The sequence below is a fragment of the Schistocerca americana genome, chromosome 1, assembly GCF_021461395.2.
Source record: "Schistocerca americana isolate TAMUIC-IGC-003095 chromosome 1, iqSchAmer2.1, whole genome shotgun sequence".
NCBI lineage: Eukaryota > Metazoa > Arthropoda > Insecta > Orthoptera > Acrididae > Schistocerca > Schistocerca americana.
In genome coordinates, this window is record NC_060119.1 from 916,530,993 (window position 1) to 916,555,285 (window position 24,293).

The 24,293-nt window shown below is 40.2% G+C and overlaps 1 protein-coding gene across 2 annotated transcripts in view; it reads left to right on the forward strand.

Moving 5' to 3' along the window:
- LOC124547710 overlaps positions 1-24,293 on the forward strand; it is a 113,302-nt gene that overhangs the window by 74,185 nt on the left and 14,824 nt on the right. For both annotated transcript variants that reach the window (XM_047125125.1, XM_047125126.1), the window contains one exon: positions 10,804-10,938. In XM_047125125.1, the coding sequence (XP_046981081.1) occupies positions 10,804-10,938 (135 nt within the window). The remainder of the gene's footprint in view (positions 1-10,803; positions 10,939-24,293) is intronic.

The window sequence follows — 24,293 nt, forward strand, 5'->3', positions numbered from 1 at the left end:
TCATTGCATTCCATGACTTTTATTTTGGATCAGTTGTTTACCTAGTAAATATATGATGAACAGTCTCATTGTTGGAAATTTGCACATTATCATCAAGATGGAACAATCATGACCAGTGGTAAAAGTATTATAACTGTAATTGTCAACGAGCTCAGTGGCCTATAGCAATGAGGCATTTCCTGCACAAGTTTGTTGAGTTTTTCGTATAAATTTATAAAATAACAATGGCTTTTACAAAATTGTCTACTGTTTAGGGTGATTTCAGACAATTCCAAGAACATGTAAAAGTGGGAAAGGTGCTAAAGTACGATGTAGTTATGACCTGGAACTTTTAGACAAAGCCATTCAAGACATTCATCGTGGCAAGTTATCATGTAGAGAAGTGTGTGATTTGTATGATGTACCTAGATTGAACCTTCAAAATAATGTGTGGGTAATACAAAAGAAAGAAAATAAGAAAAAAAAAAATAAGGAAAAAAAAAGAAAAATGGGAGGGCAACCAGTTCTAAATGAGGAGGAGGAAGAAGACGAACTGTTGGAGCAAGGTAACTTCGGGGCTGCATATTGGGGATTTTCTTTCGCTAAATTCAACATTAGATATTTAGTGAAAGGCTATGTTGATAAATCTGGCTGAAAAGAGAAGAAATTTTCTAACAATTTGCCAAGAGAAGAATGGGAAGGTAACCAGTATTAAATGAGGAAGAGGAAGAAATGGTGAAGCAAGTTATCATAATAAAACTGACCAATCCTTAATGATTGACAACTTTAAAATGTGTCACATGTCACTAAAATCAAATAGGAAGAATTTTAAAAAACTGTCCAAATTCCCCCTCCCCCATATACTATATATTTTTGACAGAGATTTGAAAAACTCATGTGTTCGAAATCACCCCAGTCCATGGCGTGATTCAGACACTTTATTTTTTGTATTCTTTAGTTACATAAACAAAGAATTTATGCACTTGGGACAGTGAGAAGAAATAGAGTACCAGACTGGAAACTATCTGCAGAGGTTGAGCTGAAGAAACAAGCAGAGGTACTTCAGTAGAGTATGTTGCAGCTGTGGATTTGCTGTTCTTGCTGGACACTAACTTTTGCATGAAGCCACAAGGTATGACATGAAACCAAACTCAGGAATAATAATACCATGTCGATGAATAATAAAGCTATACAGTAAACATACGGGAGGTGCTGATCTTCCTGAAAGCATCATGAAAAGACATAAAATTCTTATTGAAGCTTTCTGAATTTCTCATAGAGATTGCTCACTGTTTGTGTCATTCCGCTCAAACTTCAACAAAAGGAGGAAGGCCAAATAATGATCCGGAACATAAGATACAGTTTAAGAAGACAAAGTGGTCTGTAGGATGTGAACCTCCACTAGATGTAAGGCTGGATCAAGTAGGTCATAAATCATCATGCATGCAAGTGAGACAGAGGTGCAAAACACCAATGCATAATGGATTAGTCTGATTGCTGTGTAGTAAATGTGCAGCTGTGTTATGCTAGCGCAAACACAAGAACTACTTCGAAACTTTTCGTGTAAAGTGATTTTCAATTGTCTGGTTAAAAGTACTGCATTAAAGGGTAAGTCAAAAATTTGTACTTCCCAGACTGTTCCACTGTAATTTTATTTCTCCCAAGTTTGTAGAATTTTGCTCTGTGGTTGAGCCAACTTTTGCTGTCCAGACATTTGTAGAATCCCCCCCCATCTTTGCAACAGAAAACCTTCGGTAATAAATACTGTGTATCTATGTGGTATCTATAATGTATGATTAGTACCTGTGGTCAAGTCACGATAATCATTTAGATAGCTGATTCAGTGGTTCTACCAAGCATGTCTCATTTTAATTTAGAAAAATACTGAAGCTCGTTCATTTGATCCAAGTTTAGTGTTATACAACATAGCAAATTCATGAACTTGTGACTGTACTAACCTGGTTGTAGATTAAAGTTCCTCAGTGATGCACTTTGAATTAAGTCTCATAATCTGAAATTGCTTTTATGGGTACGTGGGAATTCAGTGACTTTTTTCATGATTCTTAATTTATTCAAATTAGACATTTCCTTGACCAGTTTGTCTTACCTTAAGTTTATATTCAATCAACATTTCATGATAATGGCAACAAATTTTGTAAACATAATCTTCCACAGATCATAGTTCTTCAAACAACAGTCAGTTATGCACAGTCCTTAGAATGAGGCACCAAACACATTCAAAATGGTAAAGATAAAGAAAACAATGTTTTAAATGCACATTGCCAGACACAGTTACCATATGTAAGCAGTAACTAATGAGAGTTCATGAAGGATTCACTAAGTTTGACCTTTACAAACACTTTTTATTTATTTATTTATTTTCATTTTATGGCCTTCATTGGACCACTCTAGCCAACTTTATACAAGGAATTTTTCAGTTTCCTGTCAGCCCAGTGCTTCTTCATTCTCTCGGATCTCATCCTTCTTTCTTCATCGGAAATCACCCTTCCTATTGTCTGCTTGTTGATTCTCATTTGCAGTCTGGTTTGTTTGTCTGCGAATTTCCTGATTTTGTCAGTTTTGTTTCTTAGATCTTCCAATGTGATCTGTAGCTTATTCATATCTTGCTTGATTTCTGTAATTTACTTAATGTTGCACTTACTATTCCACAATTTTTCTATTATTCTCCGGGTGATCCTGTTCTCTGGTGTTCTGATTAGGTGTCCAAAAAATGAAATGCGTTTCTTCCTGATTGTACCCATTACCGGTTCTATTTCCTTGTAGACTGTTTCATTTGTAGCTACTCTCCAGTGTCCATCTTTCTGGTACAATTTGTTGATGCATCTTCTGATGATTCTTCTCTCTATTTTGAGTATTTTGTCTATTTGTGCAGTGTTAGTTGTTTTGAAGATGGTTTCACTTTTGTACGTTATTTCTGGTTGAGTGACTGTTTTGTAGTTTCTTAATTTTGTTACTATTGGCAGGCTCTTTTTGTTGTAGATGTTCTTGATGATATATTGTGCTCTAGTCAATTTGGTTATTCTGTTATGCCATGTTGGCTTTTCATTGAGGTTATATGTTATGATTTCTCCCAGATATTTAAATTTATGTACAATTTTCATTTCTTGGTTTCCTATGCCAAATTTTTTTATGAGTGGTGGGTCAGTTAACATGATGACTGTTTTTTCAAAGGATATTCCAAGACCAATTTTTTGTGCTATTTCCTGTAGTGAGGTAACTTGTATCCTGAATACTGTTGGACAAGAGAGAAAGGTCATCAGAAAATCCTAGACAATTTAAACTTATGTTGTCTAAGGGTCTTCCAATTTGGATATAGTTTGATTTAATCTTGTACCATTCCCTCATTATGTATTCTAAAGCACAGTTGAACAGCTGGGGTGCCAATCAATCTCCTTGTCTTAAACCTGTTTTTATGATAAATGGCTCAGAGTGTTCCCTCCTGAACTTGACTTTTGATACAGTGTTGGTTAAGGTGAGTTCTATCAGATTGATTAATTTTGTATGGAGCCCCAAATTTCTTAAATATCTGGGAGAAATCATAACATATAACCTCAATGAAAAGCCAACATGGCATAACAGAATAACGAAATTGACTAGAGCACAATATATCACCAAGAACATCTACAACAAAAAGAGCCTGCCAATAGTAACAAAATTAAAAAACTACAGAACAGTCACTATGAATACAGTCATATGCTTTTTGAAAGTCCACGAAGGTTATTACAAGAGATCTATTTCGTTTCTTGTAATATGCTATGGCTAATTTTAAAGTGATGATCTGTTCTGCACAGTCTCTCCGAGGTCTGAAGCCTCCTTGGTACTCACCTAATTCTTACTCTAGTTGCTCTTTGATCCTTGATCCTTTTGTATAGGATTCTGGAGAAAATCTTGTATGTGCAGTCTGAGAGAGAGATAGCTCTGTAATTATCCGGGTTGCCTTTATCTTTTTTTTTTTGTGGAGTGGGTGGATTATGGCTGTGGTCCAATGTTCAGGAAACTTTTCTGTTATCCAGACTTTTGTTAGGGCTATGTGTAAGGATGTGCAAACTATATCACTGGCATATTTCCACATTTCTGCAGAAACTTGGTCTTCTCCGTATGCCTTATAATTTTTCATCTCTCTGAGTGCAGTTTCCACCTCTTGGATTGTTAGGATTTATGAAATCAGGTGGAGTCTTGATGGGTGTGTGTGTGTATTAATTGCTAAAAGTTCCTGGAGCTCTTTACAATTCAAAAGTTTACTAAATGCTTTTGCCATGTTTTGGCATTTCCGTTGTCATTATGTGCCATTTTTTCCATCTCCCTTTTCAGCGTTAATGTGGGAGGGGCATTAATTTGTGTGAACTTTCTCCAGATATTTTTGAGGTTGGTTGCATTTTCTTCTGTTTTGTGTGTTTGAAATTTTAACCATGCATGATGTCTTTCTTCATGAATTTTGTCACATTCCGAATTCCACCAGACATGTCCTTTACATGGGTTCAATGCGGCTAAATTTTCTGTTTGTTGCCTGAGAATTTGAACTAGTTCTTCTAAATTATCTGTCAGTTTTATGTTTTGTGTGACTTCTCTGTATTTATCATTTCTAATTAATTGGTGGAGATCAAAGTTCTCGTTTATTGCATTTTGGTTTCTTTTTTAGTGGTGTGAGCGTAATTTTGATTTTGACAATGTAATGATCTGAACCTGTGTCTACCCCTCTTAATACTTTAACATTGTAGACACTTTATTGAAGAAATATTAATTTTGTGCCTTCTATGCATGAATCGTCATAGACAAGTGTTGTGACTCGCCGATCTTTCAAAGTGCCGCCGCGCAGTTATGCACGTTCTCTACATGCGGCGCTGTCTGCCAGCCATGCAGCAGCAGCGCCACCTAAGCGGCCAGCCAGCCAGCGGCTGTTAGACGTGGACTCAGTTATGATTTGACTGTTAGAGTGTACACACGTCTTACTCTCTTTACTTGATCTGTGACTTTCAAGTATTGCGTCTTCCTTGAAATATATTTGTTCAACTTGAAGTTATTACAATTGGCGACGAGGTAGTGATTTTTCTTTTCCATCGTTGACCCACATGTTTCCATGGCTACTTTAGAGCAACTATTGCAAGGACTTATAGAACAGCAAACGCTTCTCACAAATGCTATTTGTGATTTCGTCGCCACATCAAATGCAGGGCGTCTCTCGTTGTTGTCTTTACCTACTTTTCCTCCTTACGACGAGACGGTGGAAGACTGGTCTGATTATGAAAAATGGCTTCGACAGCACGTCTTGGCATTTCATGTCGCGGACGAACAAACGTGTAAGTCTCTGTTCCTTTCATGGATTTCACCTCAGATGTATTGGTTGTTGTTGCAATTGGCTCTTTTGAAAGATCCTGCGTCTTTGTCCTTTGCTGAAATGTGCTCACTTCTGTCCATCTATTTTCAAAAACAAACGCATGTGGTAGCCTCTCGTGTTGCCTTTTATTGTTGTCAAAAACAACCGAATCAATCCTATCGTGCTTGGGCTGCTGAACTTTATGGCCTCAGTAGAAAGTGTCAATTTGTTACTGAAGTTCACAAAGAATCCTACATTGATTCCATGGTACGGGATGCTATTATCCGATCGGCGCCCGAGAAAGAAGTTAGGCAACATGCCCTTCAGTTGGCAAATCCGACTCTAGATGAAGTCCTATCCATCGCTCAGTCTTTTGAAATTTCTCGCGCCGCTGGAGTGCAAATAGAGGCATTGGGCAATGTTGGGGAAATACAACCTCTGTGCGATGTTGACGAAGCGTGTGGTGTGTTCCCGCCAGCCAACATGACCGCAGTATGCTCCCAAGCGCAGCCTCGCCCTAACCGTAAACAAACCTCTGAGAAACTGCAGCAAAACCCACGGCAACTTCCTTCATGTCCGCGGTGTTTTACAAAACATTCACGAGAAGATTGTCCACAACGTTGGGCCGTGTGTCACAAATGCAAAAAAAAAAAAAAAAAATGTGGGGGGGGGGGGGGGGGCATGTGTTATCAGTTTGCAAATCCGACCGCATACATGATGTTCATGAACATGACACTGATTCTGATTCTGTGTTGTCTGTCAATTGTACTTCTTCCCTTTGAGGGAAGTTATTCCTCACTGTCCAAATACTTGGTCGAGATGTTTGCATGCAGGTGGATACGGGTTCTGCTGCCACTATCATCAATTCTCGGATGTATCTTCAGTTGGGTTCTCCAATCCTGTCACCTGTCACTAGGCAATTACGGACTTACAATAAACAGAAGAGTTCTCTCTTGGGACAATTTGATGCTGAGGTATCTTACAAATGTGTCGTTCGCACTGTTCCCATATTTGTGGTTGACCATAGTAACGCGGAGAATATTTTTGGTTTCGATGCCTTTCGCGTTTTTGAGTTCTCCATAGATGACTCTGTCAATATTGTCTCTGATGCTATTCCTTATGCTCAATTGGATTCCTTGTCGACGACATTTTCGTCCCTTTTTTCTCCTGGGTTAGGCCGTGCAAACGACTTTGAAGCTCATATCACGCTCAAATCCTCTGCTCTGCCTAAGTTTTTTCGGGGGTCGCCCCATTCCTGTGGCCCTTTGTGATCAGGTCAAACGGGAGCTGGATTGTCTCACTGCTTCCGGGGTCTTGCTTCCTGTCACTTCCAGTGAGTGGTCCTTTCCTGTCGTTGTCGTTGCTAAGCCAAATGGTGATATTTGTCTCTGTGGCGATTTCAAAGACACTGTAAATGCTCAATGCCTTATTGACACTTACCCTATGCCTCGACCTGACGAATTGTTCACTAAACTTGCTGGAGGCCAGTATTTTTCTAAACTTTACCTGTCAGAAGCTTATCATCAACTTCTTCTCGACGCTGCTTCCCGGCAGTTTCTGGTCCTTAACACGCCTTTCGGCCTCTATCAATACCAACAATTGCCATTCGGGGTTGCCAGCGCCCCTACTCTCATTCAGCAATTCTTGGAGCAATTATTGCTCCCTGTCCCTGGGTGTATTAATTACATGGACGACATTGTTGTCACTGGCTCCACCACTGACGAACATCTTCAAAATCTCTGCACACTTTTTCATGTCTTACAGACTGCCGGTCTTAAGTGTAATCTTCAGAAATCAAAATTTTTTCAGGCATCTATCACGTACTTGGGGTTTCAACTCTCTCGGGGTGGTATTCGGCCACTTCAGCAAACTGTCGTTGCGATTGATGCCCTTCCTCGCCCTACATCTGTTAAGGAACTGCAGGCCTTCTTGGGGAAAATAGCATACTATCACAAGTTTTTAGTGTCTGCTGCTTCAGTGACTCAGCCGTTGCATCGCCTGTTGCGCAAAAACGTGCCTTTTCACTGGTCCGCGTCATGCGATGCGGCTTTCCAGAAATTGAAGACTATGCTGTAACAGGCCCCGTGCCTGGCTACTTATCGACCTGGTCAACATCTTGTTCTTGCCACGGACACCTCTCAATACGGGGTCGGTGCAGTCTTCGTGCACCTTTTTGCTGACGGTTCTGAACAACCCATTGCTTGTGCCTCCAAAATACACACGGGTGTCCAACAAAAGTATTGTCAAATTGAAAAAAGAAGCTTTGGCCATTATTTATGCTCTTCATAAGTTTGATGTTTTTCTCTATGGATCCAAATTTCTTATTGTTATGGATCACAAACCACTTGTTTCCGTGTTTCATCCATCAACGTCACTTCCCGACAAGGCTGCACACCGTCTCCAGCATTGGGCTCTTTACATGTCTCGTTTCAATTATGAGATTCATTTCTGGCCGACAGCTCAACTTACGAATGTTGATGCACTGTCTCGTGTTCTCATGGGTGCTGATCTGGCATTCGATAGGGACGAACTTTTGTGTTTCCACCTGGATGTTGCCGAGCAGTGGATTGTGTACGGGTTCCCCATCACTGGGGACCGGCTGGCGGCTGCTACGGGTTCTGACCCTACCCTCTCCCGGGTTTTACACTGTATTCAGAAGGGTTGGCCAGATCGTCCGGCTGCTAAGACTTCTGATCCCTTGCGGAACTACTACGCTTTGCGTTACCGCCTCACGGCTAGGGATGGTGTTATCTCCTTTCCACCGAAAATGCTTCGCCGCGTGTTGTGGTACCTGCATCTTTGCGTGCTTCAGTCTTGTGCCTCCTTCACCAAGGGCACTGGGGTATCTCTCGCACAAAATCTCTGGCGCGCTATCATGTGTACTGGCCCAGCATCGACTCTGAAAAAGCACACATGGTCACTGCCTGCGGCCCTTGTGCGTCACAGGCCACCACCCCGAAGTCATCTTTGTCACCGTGGCCTTTGCCTGAGAAGCTCTGGGAGCGAATTCATGCTCGCTTCATGGGACCTTTTTTAGGTACTAATTCACTTCTCGTTATTGACGCCTACACTAACTTTCCTTTCATTGTCAGTTGCAAGTCGCCTACCACTGCGGCAACCACCAATGCTCTAGCTCGCATTTGCTCTAGCTCGCATTTGCTCTTTGGAAGGCCTTCCCTCTACTCTTGTTACTGATAATGGCCCGCAATTTGCCTCTTCCGATTTTGCGGATTTTTGTGCCCGTCACGGCGTCATGCATGTCACGGCCCCTCCGTTCCATCCACAGTCAAACAGTGAGGCTGAACAACTGGTCCGCACATTTAAGGCTCAGATGAGGAAACTCCTGACTTCTTCTGCTGATGGTGCGCTTCTCCAATTTCTGGCTTCTTACCGTTTCATCCCCATGGGCAACCACAGCCCGGCTGAGCTCTTACATGGCCGACAGCCCCCCACGCTACTTCATCTTCTGCGGCCTTCCAGCTCACAGCCGCAGGTGCCTTCGCTTGGCCGGTTCACCGCCGACGATCTTGTATGGGTACGGGGATATGGCAGGCGGCCAAAATGGAGTCCTGGCCGCATCTTACGAGACCGTGGCCAACGCCTGTATGAAATCCAGATGGACATGGGTGTTGCAGTGCGTCATTCGGACCAGCTTCAGCCTCGTGTGCCGGCAACACCTGTTCGGGATGCCGCTACACCTCCTTCGGCTCTACCTGCCGCTCGGGATACTGGAATCTCTCATTACTCACAACGCAGTCCTTTCACCATCATATCGTTGCCAGCACAAGAACTGACACCACCAGGAGATGTGCCCATGCAGGAACCAGATGACCATCATCTGTCGGAGCAACTCTACTCGCCTCCTTCTCCTACGGACGCGGACACATTGCCCATGTCTCCTGTTATAACAACCGGACTTGCCGCAATGGGCAGATTGGTGCATGAGGCCCCAGCAGATTCGACCTCCACGTCTCCTGTCATCTCGACCCGTTATCATCGGGGTCACTTCTGTCCATCCGGGAAGCCTCCTTCTTGAGACTTTACGGCCAGTCAAACAACATCTATGGACTGTTAGCAATCTACAGGCCACCTCCATCAAGACCTGTGCAAAATATTCAAAAGGGGGAAAAGTGTTGTGACTCGCCGATCTTTCAAAGTGCCGCTGCGCAGTTACGCTTGTCCTCTACTTGCGGCGCTGTCTGCCAGCCATGCAGCAGCAGTGACACCTAAGCGGCCGGCCAGCCAGCCAGCCAGCAGCCGCTAGACTTGGACTCAGTTATAATTTGACTGTTAAAGTGTACACACGTCTTACTCTGTTTACTTGATCTGTGACTTTCATGTATTGCGTCTTACTTGAAATATATTTGTACAACTTGAAGTTATTGCAACAAGTAAATGGACTACTGCAACATGTGAATTGTGTTCCATAGATGTTGCTTATGTAGCTTCCCCTTGTGGATTTGTTGCATAGATGTTACATGTGTGATTGCCGTATGCGGACTCCGATACATTTTATGATAATGGCATGACCCCAACTTTCATAAAGGTGTTGCCAGTATGCTCTTGAGGTCCGGACTGAAGACTTCTGGGATGGTGGTGGTATACCGTATATAGACTTATGTAATAATATTTTGTAATCTTGGAGATTCATTACAGTTTATAGAACTGCAGGGTGAAAATTTAAGAAAGTAGATGGTGTACAAGTCCCAACTATTATTTTACTTAACTAAAAGGTAACTGGTTAAAAAATATATAAAAACTGACAGTACTATTTGATTAGCTCATTGTGTTTCTCTGAAATGGATTACCTATTTGCATATAAAATTGCAGTGTTTGGGATTTTGCTAATTGATGGAAATTCTTAATTAAGGTCTTGATTGAATAATGAAGAATGTTACCTTGCTCAGAAAAATCAAGGCAGAAGAAATATATAGCCAAATACTGGAATCCAACAAACATAAAGGCTATGTATGCAGTTCACTTGCAGGACTCTGGTTATGTGTTGATAATTATGCTAGTGTACGTATTTTGCCAGCTGGAAATTACCTTGAAACTTATGTTGTCACCTAGCTATGCCTGACATACAGTATTAGTGAATGGTGCACGTAATTTTTTCACACTGAACCACTTACTTTTTTCTGTTTGGTTTGGAAGCAAAGTTAGAAAAGGAAACAGAATGAAATGGCAGTCTTTTTAAACCAGGTTATGAGGGTGAAGGATTAGGGTTATATAGTTTGTAGATAGGTTAGGATGATATGAATCCACAAATCAAAACCACTTGCAGTTGTCCCTGATCAAAAAAAGAAATGGGTTAATATTGATCTAAAAAGTGTTTAATGTGCAAAAAGAAAAAAAGGATAAAATGTGAAACTTAAAGTTCACATTACATTGTACATTGTTGTATTTGTGAAGATCTGAGCCCACATTAATTTTGGTTATTTACAATTTTTGGTGACTGCATTATAGAGCATTTTCTTTGTTTCACCCAGTGTGGACGACCAGCCACCAAATACAGCAAAGGTTGTAAGAAATGCTGCTTTGCTACACAACAGTGCACTGGATGTGGCCAACATGGACACTATATGTGGATGTGTCCAGAGGCATGGAGGATATACCATTCTACTGTAAGTAATTGGAGCTAAAGATTATTGTAAATGTTCACTGTTTTCTTATAGCATTTTATGAAATTAGAATCTGCCATATCACACTCTATAAATCTTAATTTAAAAATATAGTTCTTGATTTCTGTATACGTGATCACATAACACAGTTAATACTTAACAGCATTTGAATAAGTGATTAATACTACATGAGCTTTCAGCCAAGCATGCCTTGGCCATTGTTAAGTTGTATGACTGCCAGTGGGCTGCTGGTATGCCCTTATAAACACAGCTTCAGTTGTGCCATCACTGGTGCTTGTGGCGTCACGATATATGGACATATATTGATATGATATATTGATTGATATATTGACTGGCAATGGCAAGGAAAGCGTTTCTGAAGAAGAGAAATTTGTTAACATCAAGTATAGATTTACGTGTCAGGAAGTCGTTTCTGAAAGTATTTGTATGGAGTGTAGCCATGTATGGAAGTGAAACATGGACGATAAATAGTTTGGACAAGAAGAGAATAGAAGCTTTCAAAATGTGGTGTTACAGGAGAATGCTGAAGATTAGATGGATAGATCACGTAGTTAATGAGGAGGTATTGAATAGAATTGGGGAGAAGAGGAGTTTGTGGCACAACTTGACAAGAAGAAGGGATCGATTGGTGGGACATGTTCTGAGGCATCAAGGGATCACACATTTAGCATTGGAGGGCAGCGTGGAGGGTAAAAATCGTAGAGGGAGACCAAGAGATGAATACACTAAGCAGATTCAGAAAGATGTACGTTGCAGTAAGTACTGGGAGATGAAGAAGCTTGCACAATTGACTCAGCGTTCAACATGCCTACTTTAACTTCGCGATCGCAGTATTCCATGTTGTGCTATGCTGCAGCCTTCCCATCTCTATTGATGGTGTTGTTGATTATTTTTATTTCAATGGCTTCTTTAATTACGCAGAGCTCCAAAACAGGTTGTGTCAAATTTCATCCAGTGACCATTCCTAAAGCACACTCAGTCAAAGCAGATAGTGTAGCATAGGTGATAAAACCTCTCTTCTCCTTGCCTTGTGGATCTTCGGTAAAGCATAAGTGGTCTAAATGCCTGTGGGAGAAGATAATGTGATCAAGAATGTTTTCCCACAGGCACCTAGACCACCTACTATTTATACTTCACCAAAGATCTTCATGGATGGGATGACATTCCACCTCATCCTATCCACAATTGGTTCAGTAACGTACAAGCCTCAAGTACTTGACAAATCTCCTCACTCCACATGTTGGACACTGTGAACATCATATTAAAAACTTGGCAGATTTTATCAGCTGAATTAAATGTCTGCAACTTGGTGAGTGTGACATTATGGTCAGTTTTGATGTGGTGGTGCTGTTTACAAATGTGCCTATCAAAGACTCTTTTGACCTACTATCCCAGTTATTCATAAGTGATGTAGTTAGGCTTTTTAGGCAAACTCTTACATCTTTTTATTTTTTGTACAATGGTCAGTTTTATGATCAGAGGGAGTGCATTCCAATCGGCAACTCTTTAGCTCCAGCTGTTTCATAGCTCTTCATGTAGAATTTTTAAGATATTGCCTTAGACTCGGTGCCATTAAAGCGTAATTGTTTATTTTGATAGGTTGACAACATGTTTGTCATTTGGCCCCACAGACATGAGATACTTGATGAGCTCTTGGAACAGTTCAGTGCCATTAACAACATCCAGTTCACCACGGAAGTAGAAAAAGACAATGTTACTGTCCATCTTCAGTGAATGCCTTGGCCTCTGCATCTACAGAAAACCTACCTGCACAGAGGTGCACCGTGTTACAAACACTGGTTCATTGTGCAAGAATGATATCAGATGCTGTCCCACCTACATAGGATCTTTGCGAATAACATTCATCCAATAAATGAAGTGATTTCAAGCAAGAATCACAAGACTACTACCGGCAAGGAGCAGGAAAAGAAACTTGCTTTCTTGCTGTTCTGTGGCTCTGTGTTGGGCAACGTAAGCTGCCTGCTGAAAAGAACACAAGATTAAATTAATCTTCAGGCCTCCAAGAAAAATCCATCAATTACTGAGACAAGTTATAGACGCAGCAGGTCTCAGATCTGGTGTCTACAGGATATCTTGCGAGTAGGGCCAGTCTTACGTCGGTCAAACAGTTTGCGTTGTGGAACAATGCAGGGAGGAGAAGATCCCCTTCACTACCCCAAGAAATCCATTTTTACTGAGCGTGCTTTAGACACAGTCACCAGATAAAATTTGACAAAATCTGTGTTGTGGCTTGCACTAATGCCTTACAGTGCATAATTAAAGAAGTCATTGAAATAAAAATCACCAATAACACTCTTAATAGAGACAGCAGCCTACAGCTCAGTGCAACATGGTATTCCACAATTGCAAAGTTAAAGTGGGCACATTGAATGCCAAGTCAATATATGCACCCCTATGGTGATGCTGCGAGCACCGGTGATGTCCCAGCCAACAGCTGTGCCAGCAGCCCAATGTTAGTCATACAACTTGACAATGGACAACTCATGATTGACCAAAAGCTCCTGTGATTTTAATCACTTGATGCAGCTGAAAACCACAGAACTTTTTATTTAATGTAACCTCCATGAGATTCTGCATTCTTATATAACATACTTGATTGTCAGCCTACCAAACAGCAGCAGAGAAAAAATGTACAAAAGGACATAATGCAACTGCTTTCCCACAGTCTGCAAAACTTATTAAAGGATTAGAGCACATGGGACTTCAGGTTAAATACATTTACCCCCAATAGATTCATTACCAAGCACATTTTCCACATCAATGAAGCGAGGGAGTAAGTCCAAAAGTACTTCATGGCATGATTTTCTAAACTTGCACCCCCAAATTTGAGCAGTGTTGTTTCCTTTTCTCTCCAAATCATTCCAAGTAATTTTTCATCACCCTCTCTCTGTGCCTACACAACTTTCTACTCAGGGTTCATGAGGCTCTTCCAAACCACTTGGGTGCCAGAAAATTCATATCCTTGTAGCCGTTATGCATTGCAAGTGTGTCATTAACAGAATTGGCTTCATAAGCAAGAGTTTGACTAATTTAGTACTTGGTCAGTAATTATTTGATCCACTCATCAGATCTTCTTCATTCTGCTTTAACACCACATTTCATAGGCTTTGTTTTGTTCTTGTTGGAGCTGCTTATTGTCCTCCTTTTACTAGCTTTACAATGTTACACTCCAGACAAATACCTTCACAAAAGAGTTCCAAGCACTTAAATTTATATTTGACATTTTATGAAATGTTTTTCTTGTTATTGCCAGTCTACTGTTCATGTCCTCTAAATTGATCATCATCAATTAGTTTGCTGCCCAAATAGCAGAAGACATCTATTTTTAGTGTCACATTATCTAATCTAATTCCCTGAGCACCTGCGGACTTAAATTTACTCCATTCTCCTCCTTTTATTGTAATTGATTTAATGTTACAAAGTCTTTCCAAGTCACTATTCATTCCATTCAACTGAACTTCCAATTCCTTTGTGTGTCTGACATCATTATATTCTCATCAGCAAGCCTCAAAGTTTTTATTTATCCTCCCCGAATTATAATTCCCATTCCAATTTTCTCCTTGATTTCATTTACTAATTGCTCATTGTACAGATAAAATAATGTTGGGATAGGCCACAACCCGGTTTCTCTTGGCTCTCAATTACTGCTTCCCTGTCTTGTCCTTTGATTTGTTATTTCTACAGTATTGTTTTTGTACAAGTTGTAAATAATCTTTTGCACTCAGCATTTTATCTCTGGTGCCTTCAGAATTTCAAAGAGTGCATCTTGTCAACATTGCCAAAATTCCTCTAAATCTACAAATGCTATAAACATAGGCTTGTCTTTCTTCAACTTAGAAGATAAGAGAAGTGCTAGGGTGAGTGTTGCCTCAGTTGTTCCTACATTTCTCCAGAATTCAAACTGATCTTGTCCAAGGTCAGCGTCTACCAGTTTGTCCGTACATCTGCAAATAATTTGTTTTAGTATGACATATTAAACTGATAGTTCAGTAATAATATTCAGAGTTGTTTGCACCTGCCTTATTTGGAATTGGATTTATTCGTTCTTCTTGATGTGTGATGGTGTTTCGCCTGTCTCATTTATCTTGCACACGAAGTGGAATCGTTCTATCATGGCTGGTTCTGCCAAGGATTTTCATAATTCTGAGGGAGTGTCCTTTATCCCAGGACTCATGTTTTGACATCAGTCTTTCACTGCTGTCCCACATTCTTCTGTCAATATCATATCTGACATCTCATCTTCATTTACTTCCTCTTCCCTTTGTTCTTCCATGTTTATTTCCCTTGTATAGCCTTTGAAAATATTCCTTCCACCATGTAGCTTTCCCTTCTTTGCTTGGTACTGGCTTGCCATCTGAGCTCATGCTATTCGTACAGTAGTCTCTCTTTTCTCCGAACATCTCCCTAGTTTTCCTATAGGAAATTTCATCTTTCCCTTAGTCATGCATGTTTCTTAAGTGTTGCATTTGCCCTCCAACTATTCATACTTAACATAGTTTCACTTTCTGTCAGTATCATTTTTATTTCACGTTTTGTTAGTTAAGTTCAGTATCTCATGTGGCATCCAAGGATTTCTACTGGACCTTGTCTTCTTGTGTGTTTGAACCTCTGTTGCCTTCACTATTTCATCTCTCAGAGCTACCCATTGATCTTTTGTTGTCTTCTTTTCCCCTGTTTCAACCAGTTGTTGCTTAATGCTCCCTTTGAAACTCTCAAAAACTGCTGATTCTTTAATTCCTCTAGGTCCCATCTCCTTAATTTCCTATCTTTCCCTGATTTCTTTGATTTTAATTGGTAGTTAACAACCAATAATTTATGGTCAGAAACCACATCTGCCCCTGAATATGATTCGCAGTAGAAAATCTGGTTTCTAAATGTCTATTGTACCATACAATCTATGTGAAAGTTTCCCACCTCTCCTTTGCTACCTATACAACCTTCTTCTGCAATTCTTAAACCATGAGTCAGCAATGCTTAAATTAAGCTCTGTGCAAAATTCTGCCAGGCAGCTTTTTCTGTCATTTCTTTTGTTCAGGCCACATTCTCCTACTATTTTTCCTTATCATACTTTTCCTCTCAAATCACAGTCTCCCCATCGCTATTAAATTTTTATCTCCATAGGGAAATGACATCAAGGGACAGGAAAGGACACCAGGTGCACTCAGTTTGTATTCCTAGGGACCTCATTCAACATATTGAAGAGGCTATTCCAGCAGCTGTTGAGGAAAGAGAGTGCAGCCAACTGCAGATTGTGGCGCACCTGGTAACAAATGATGCCTGTCATCTGGGCTCTGAGGTCCTACTTGGATCATTCCAGTGACTGGCAGATAAGGTTGAGGATACCTGCCTTGCACATTGAAAAATTTCAATGAAGCTTACAATTTGCAGCATTGTCCCCAGAACTGATCATGACCCTTTGGTTTCGAGTGGAAGGACTGAACAAGAGACTTCAAAGGTTCAGGCTGCAAGGGTTTTTTAGATTAGGCAACTGTCCATCCGTTCCATATAAAGATAGCTCTAGGAAACCCATAAGTATCAGTGTAAGATCCAAAGAAATACCCCCAAAGGTGAGAGTATTAAAATCCTAATGGTAAACTGTTGAAGCATTTGCAACAGAGTGCCAGAGTTTGAAGTGCTCATGAAAGGCAGTGAAGCTCACATAATACAAGGTGCATTAAGCTGGTCGAAACATGAAAATGATAGCAGTGAGATTTTTGGGGAAAATTTAAGTGTATATCGAAAGGATAGCCAAATGGGAAATGGAGGTGGTGTATTTGTTGCAGTAGACAAGAAACTCAAATCCACTGACATAGAAATTGAAGCTGCATGTGAGATTGTTTGGGAAAGACTCAGTATCAGGAGTGGGCACAAAAATGGTAATTGGTTCCTTCTCTCACCCACCAGACTCATCTCCTGATGTGAACGAAAACTGTAGAAAAAACTTCAGTTCACTTGTATGTAACGTTCCCCAATCATTGGTGGGGACTTTAATTATCCAACAATTAACAGTAGTGTCATAGTGAGGAAATAAAACTTTCAGCACAGGTCAAGAGCATGTAGATGTACTATGGCAATAGTTGACCATGCGCCCAGTAGAACAGTTCGTAGTAGGAGGGCACGTCCATGGTATACAGTCAGTGTGAAGAAAACTCTAAAGAAACAAAGATTACTGTGTAATAGATCTAAAACAAAGCATAGGGATATAGATACATACTGAATGAAGCATGTTTGGCTGCCAAGAGAGCAATGTGTGATGTATTCAATGACTACCGTAGCAGAATATTGTTTAATGATGTGTCGCAAAACTCAAATTCTGTCGTATGCAAAGGCTGTTAGTGTCAGCAAAATCAGTGTCCAGTCCCTAGTGTACGAGACAGAAACTGAAATTGAGGGTAGCAAAGTAAAAGCTGAAATGCTTAACTCCATTTTCAAATTTTCCCTTACAAAAAGAAAACCCAGGAGGAAGGCCCCAATTTAATCCCCATACCTTTAAAAACATGAGTGAAATAAGTATTAGTGTCAGTGGTGTTCAGAAACAGCTGAAATTGTTAAAACTGAATGAAGCTCCATGGCCTGATGGAATCCCTGTCAGATTCTGTACTGAATTCGCAGCTGAGTTAGCTCTTCTTTTAACTATAATCTGGTGCAGATCCCACGAACAAGAAACCATGCCCGTTCTTGGAAAAAATCACTGGACATACCCGTCTACAAGAAGGGAAATAGAAGTGATCGACAAAACTACCATCTAATATCCTTGACATTGATTTGTTGTAGAATCTTAGAACACATTCTGAGCTCAAACATAGTGTGATATCTTGAACAGAATGACCTCCTCGATGCTAACCGGCATGGATTCCTAAAATGTCAATAATGTGAAACCCAGTTCTCACTCTTCTCACATGACATACCGAAAGCTTTGAAGCAAAGTAGTCAGGTAGATGTAGTATTTCTCGATTTGTGACTTGGTACCACACCTACGCTTGTTGTCAAAAGTACAGTCATATGGGTAGCAAGTGAAATATGCGTCTGGATTGAGGACTGTTTGGTAGCGAGGATGCAGCCTGTTATCTTTAACAGAGAATCTCGCCAGATGTAGAAGTAACTTCAGGTGTGCTCCAGGGAAGTGTGTTAGAAAGCTTGCTGTTCATGTGGTACAGTAATGATCTTGAAGACAATATTAACAGTAACATCAAGCTTTTTACAGATGAGTGAGTGTTGGAATCAGCTAACTCGTACTAGCACCTGGGTGTAATGCTTTGTAGGAATATTAAATTGAATGGTCTCATAGGCTCAGTCATGGGTAAAGCAGGTTTATTGGTAGAATACTGGGGAAGTGCAGTCAGTCTACAGTGGAGATTGCTTGCAAATCATTCGTGTGACCGATTCTAGAATATTGTTCAAGTGTGTGGGACTTCCACCAAATAGAACTAACGGGGGGATATTGAATGTATACCAAAAAAGGGAAGCATGAATGGTCACAGGTTTGTTTGATCCATGGGAGAATGTCACAGAGATACTGTAGGAACTGAACAGGAAGACTCTTGAAGAGAGATGTACACTATCCCAAGAAAGTCTATTTACAAAGTTTCAAGGACAAGGTTCAAATGATGACCCTAGGAATATACGGCAACCCCCTATGTATCACTCACAAAGGGATTGTAAGGATAAGATTGTAATAACAACAGCATGCACAGAGGCAGTCAAACAATCATGCTCCCTGTTCTCCATGTGTGAATGTAACAGGAAGAGACCCTAATAACTAGTACAATGGGATGTACCCCCTGCCATGCACCTCACAGCTGTGTTCAGTGTATAGATGTACATGTACTTGTAGGTGTAGATATTCAGTTTATCTCATCATACATTCTTTCGATCTCTTCATCTGAATAGTTAATCCTTACGTGTTATAAAAATGTATGTGTGTTCCACATCATCTCCTAAACCAATGGCCTGATTTTAACCAAACTTGGTACACTTATTACTTACTGCCTGGAAACAATCACCACATGGATAAGAACCACTTACCTATCAAAGGGATGAAAGTGGGGATGAAGAAGCAATATAATCCATGACACCCGAATATCCATACTTTATTCATCTAGTATTTGAGAATGACAGCATTTAGTGCCTTACAACAAACTTAATACATAATTTCAAACCTTTACAAGACTTTTTCTCATTGATGACCCCCACAATTTTGCTGTTCATGCAGTGATACTGCCACATGAAGCATGATGTTTCAATTTATTACTTCTTTACTATTAACTGTATTCATGACAGATTTTGCAGAATGTACCTCCAAATTATATCATTGTACAGCATATAGTTCAAGAGATATGATGTCTTAAACACAGAGATGATTGAAAAATGCCACATCATGCATGATGTTTTAATTTGTTACTTCCGTGCTACTAACTTTATTCACAATAAATTTTGCAGACAATATCCACATATACTGCTAAATGCACCTACAAAATTTATATCATGGTACCACATACAGTTAGGAGATACGATAGCATAAACACTGATAAAATGTTTCATCATGCATGAAGTTTAATATATTTATTCTTTACTACTAACAAGGAGACGGCACGACCGTGGGGTCGGGGATTTGCCCGAAATTTTGTGTGGTGAAAGATGACCCCTAACACCTCAAGTGGTTAAAGTATTAGGACACATTACTTGGAAAATCCCGGGAAAAATCAATCCAAGGTTTCTTAGGTGCCTTATGAGTATAAAATGTTAGTCCATCGCCGACCCGCCATCTGGCCTACATGGTTAGTGCTCGGACCCTTACACCAGAGGTCTTGGGTTCGATTCCTCCTGCGGCACTTTTCTTTCTTCTGTTGCTTGCAAAATTGCAGCGCATTGTTTCAGAAGAATCGTGAAATTAATTCCTGGGAAGATTGTATAAAAATTCATTCTATAATTCACCATCATTTATCATCACCAATATTCCGAGACATGATTCAATATGCTTAGTTTGCCTCAAAATTATCAGAAACTCAAAACATTTTCGTAAATGTTAATGGGGCATGTTTTTGCACAGATTTACTGCAAACACCCTGTGACTGAAAAATATCCGCCTTTATATGTTGCGCAAGATGTCGCAAGAATTATAGCTTTGTTTGTTTTTACGATAATTACCACTGTGGTTCTTGTTTATAATTATTATGTGTATAAAAACTAAATGTTTCCCAATCGACTTTGTTATTCTGATTAAAAACCCAATGTTTCCCCTCATATAATTTATAATTGAAAATGGAAAACCCACCGCCATGAATTGTGTTGTTGGACAAAAAGAAAATAATTTTTATTCAATAATGTAACTAATTTGTTAAAGACAAGTAGGTTTGCAAAACTTTCTGAATAATTGGTGGAATAACAAAAGAAAATGAAAGAGATGAAAAAAAGTGCGAGAGGAGGAATCGAACCCGAGACCTCTGGCATAAGACTCCGAGGCCTAAACATAACATCTACGCCAGCCGGTGGCTTGGCAGTGGACTAACATTTTATACTCATAAGGCACCTAAGAAACTTTGGATCGATTTTTCCCGGGATTTTCCGGGTAGTGCGTCCTAATATTTTAACTACGTGAGGTGTTAGAGGTCCTCTTTCACCACACAAAATTTTGGACAAATCCCCGACCCCACGGTCATGCCGTCTCCTTGTAAGACAGTCTTACAGTCGAATCAACTTAAGGAAGTCACTGACACTTGGCAGCATTTTGATAGCTTTAACTGTGAAGCACAAGTAGCTGAAGGCGGAAACAAGAGTCATCTATAGAGCTGTGAGAAGGTGTTGCTGTAGAGAAGTTTACAAAATCACATTATAGACATGCAAAACACCTGCGCCCAATGTACATAAACTGTCTGGAATATGGTACTTAAACAGAATGCATGTCATTTTAATTTATTACTTCTGAACTACTGACTCTGTTTGAAACATCTTTCATGGACATTATCGACATATACCTCTGGATGTATCTGCAAAATTATATAATTTTATAACACACAGTTCAGGAGATATGACAACATAACCATTGAGCTGCATGAAAACGAAACTGCAGAGTGAAATTTACAAGAGATATAGGTGAAATATCTGTACAGATATGTGTGAAACATCTTAAGTATATACCGAACGGGGTGGTGCAGTGATTAGACACTGGACTTGCATTCGGGAGGACGACGGTTCAATCCCGCGTCCAGCCATCCTGATTTAGGTTTTCCGTGATTTCCCTAAATCGCTCCAGGCAAATGCCGGGATGGTTCCCTTGAAAGGGCACGGCCGACTTCCTTCCCCGTCCCTCCCTAATCCGATGAGACCAATGACCTCGCTATCTAGTCTCCTTCCCCAAACCAACCAACCATCTTAAATATATGTGACATGTGTATGCAGGCAAGAAGCTCCTCCTAAACTCCTGGGTCGATTTCAGCCAAATCTGGTACACATATTACTTACTACCTGGAAAGAAATACCATGGGTAAGAATCAAGTCACCTCCTAGAGTGTGGTGGTGGGGGGGAAGAGGGGGCAATAACATGGAGAGACGAGGAGGAGGAGGAAATGGACAGCCAGAGAGGGGGAAGGAGGTAATGGACATCAACAAAGCATGTGGAGAGGGGCAGGAGGAGTTGTATATGGAGTATGATGGGGGCGGGGGATAAGCGCTAGCAGAAGACTGGAATAAATACATACCATTCTCTGCTGCAAACTACCTAACATATGAACTACTCAGGATGTAAATGCTGTACAAGTGCTCGGTTCTTGTGCTGGTGACAATGCTGTTGCGCATAAGCAGTTGATTCTTACTGCTCACTTAGCTTTAACATGTTGTAATTTTCCATCTTGCTGTCTGCTTCCTTTTCATTTCCTGATGTTTCTCCACATTTATTTATTCAGTTATGTTGTGTGTTCATCCCCACCCCGCACCACCACCACCACCACCACCACCCTTTGTACCTTTGTATTTTCTTGCTATGCCTAGGGCACGGTGCCCCAGCATTGAATTATCAGTACTTATGCATAACTAATTTTGGAAAATTATCATTAAACAAAAAGAGATCTGTATGTACAATGAGAGGCAAAAAGGATGCCTGACCTGAATAATTTAGAGTCCTAGAACAGAGCATTGTGCATGACCAAGTTCAGAAATGCTATTGTTCACAACTCTAGCAATCTGTGGAGCTTCAACTTGAAATGTACATCATCAAATAGTTAGAATACAGTATATACCACAATTCATTGCAATTTAACTCGTCATATAATTTCTTTTGAAAATTATTATTCGAACACTTGGTAGGGGTTGAAATACAAGAACTCCACAATGACGATGAGTGTTTCACTTCTGTTCCAATGGCTGAGTGGATAGGCTGACGGTTTATGAACATAAAGGACGAGTGTTTGAATCTAACTGGAGTCAGTTGTCTTTTGTTTTCTTTTTATTTATTTATTTATTTAGACCTTTACCGGTAATATTTTAAGCCTTAATTCTCTACAAAATGTGCGTTGTAGGTTTTTCTAGGTTCCACATTCTTTCAAAATATTCCATTTTATAATAGTCTAAAATTTTAACAAACAGACAAATGGTCATAGTAAAAAAATTGAAAATGGATGTATTTATTTGTAATTACTTTGACCACCATCTGCTGTGTGTATAGTTTTCAGCTAAGAGAAATCAGCTGATTGGAGTACGTCATAGGTCTATTTCAAAGTGGCTGATATGATTGTTCGCGAGTGAATAATTGCTCTCTTTGAAAATGGTGTAGTGCATCTGAGGCAGGACGTCGTCGTGGTGTTGATGCTTCCACCGGCAAAGAGAAGGATTAGACAATTTAGAGATAATATGTCAGGCAGTGAGAAGTCCAATACCTGGAAGACCACAAGTCTCTACATGGGGACAAGATGAAGAATTGGTCAGGGTGGCCCAGAATGCTCCTTTGTTTCTTGTCCGGGAAGTAAGAAGAGCGTCACATTTCATGGGCTCGTCAAGAACTGCTCTCTGATCAGAAGATTAAAGGCCACAGAATCGGATCCCATTGTGCTCTTATCAAAAAACCGTTGTCAGACGAACAAGCCCTGTATTGACTAGCAGTTGTGAGTTCCTGGGAAGATGTCAAGGAAAGTAATTTTTTCTGACAAGTGCACAATTGAATCCACAAGCAGATGCCCTGCTCTTGTTTACCACACAGATGGGCAGTAATATGACGCGCACTTCATGGCCACATGCTCTAGAAGTGGAAATTTTGGGGTTGGATGTCTTGCGTGGGTGCAGGAACTTCAGAATGTATCCATGGCAAGTTCAATTCAGCATGCTATGAACATTTCCTTGAAAACTTAAACATTCCTGGAGTGCCCTGAAGGACGTCTCCCTTACCATCATGATAATCATCCATCACATAACTGGTTTCAAAGGAGGGAGAATATTATTCAGTGTCTTCCGTGGCCTCCAAAGTCACCTTATCTCAGTCCCACAGAGCATGTTTGGGCTCAGCTTAAGAAGACTTTGTGGGACAGTTGGCCAGACCATCCTCCAGAAACTGTGTGAATGCCATATGGGATTTGGTTCATTCTTCGTGGGAGAGAATTGCCATGGACGAGGACTTTTTCCACAGATTTGTCATTTCTACACCTTGAAGCACCCAAGCTGTTGTTGATGCCAATGGCATGTGGACAAAATGCTGAAGCTATACGTAACCTGCTCTTCATTTTATTTCATTTCATTTTTCTGTAAAAGACCTAAATTGTTAGTAGGCCAACACTATTAATTTCAAAATACGTGTCCAATTGCTACTATATTATTTGTATTTTTATGGGAGGTCAGATGAATATCACCTTCCAAGAAAGATTATGTTTAAACGTAAAATTCAGAAACTATAATTATTTATTTACTGAAGAGAATATTGAAAAAATTTAAAAAAAGAAAATATAATGTAATAACAAAAAGTAAATAAAGCAAGAAACATTTGTGATGCAATAAAAAAAAGGCTGCCATGAGATTCTATCTGACACATATTACAGCTACCAGTACAGTAAGCTGACATGCTACCTAGGAGTTACCAATCTCTTCTTTTTAGCGTAACGGTCGAATAGGCCTACTGTGGTTGAACAGATATAGATCTGGAAACAACAGATACTGGAAAGCACATCCACTCACTCATATAGGCCGTGCGTAAGGATGTAGAGAAATATGCCAGTCAGCTGATACCTTCTCTTAACTGGCGGTCGAAGTAATTACAAATAAATACATACATTTTAAATGTTTTTACTATGACAATTTTTCTGTTCGTTTAAAGATTAGGCTATTATAAAATGGAA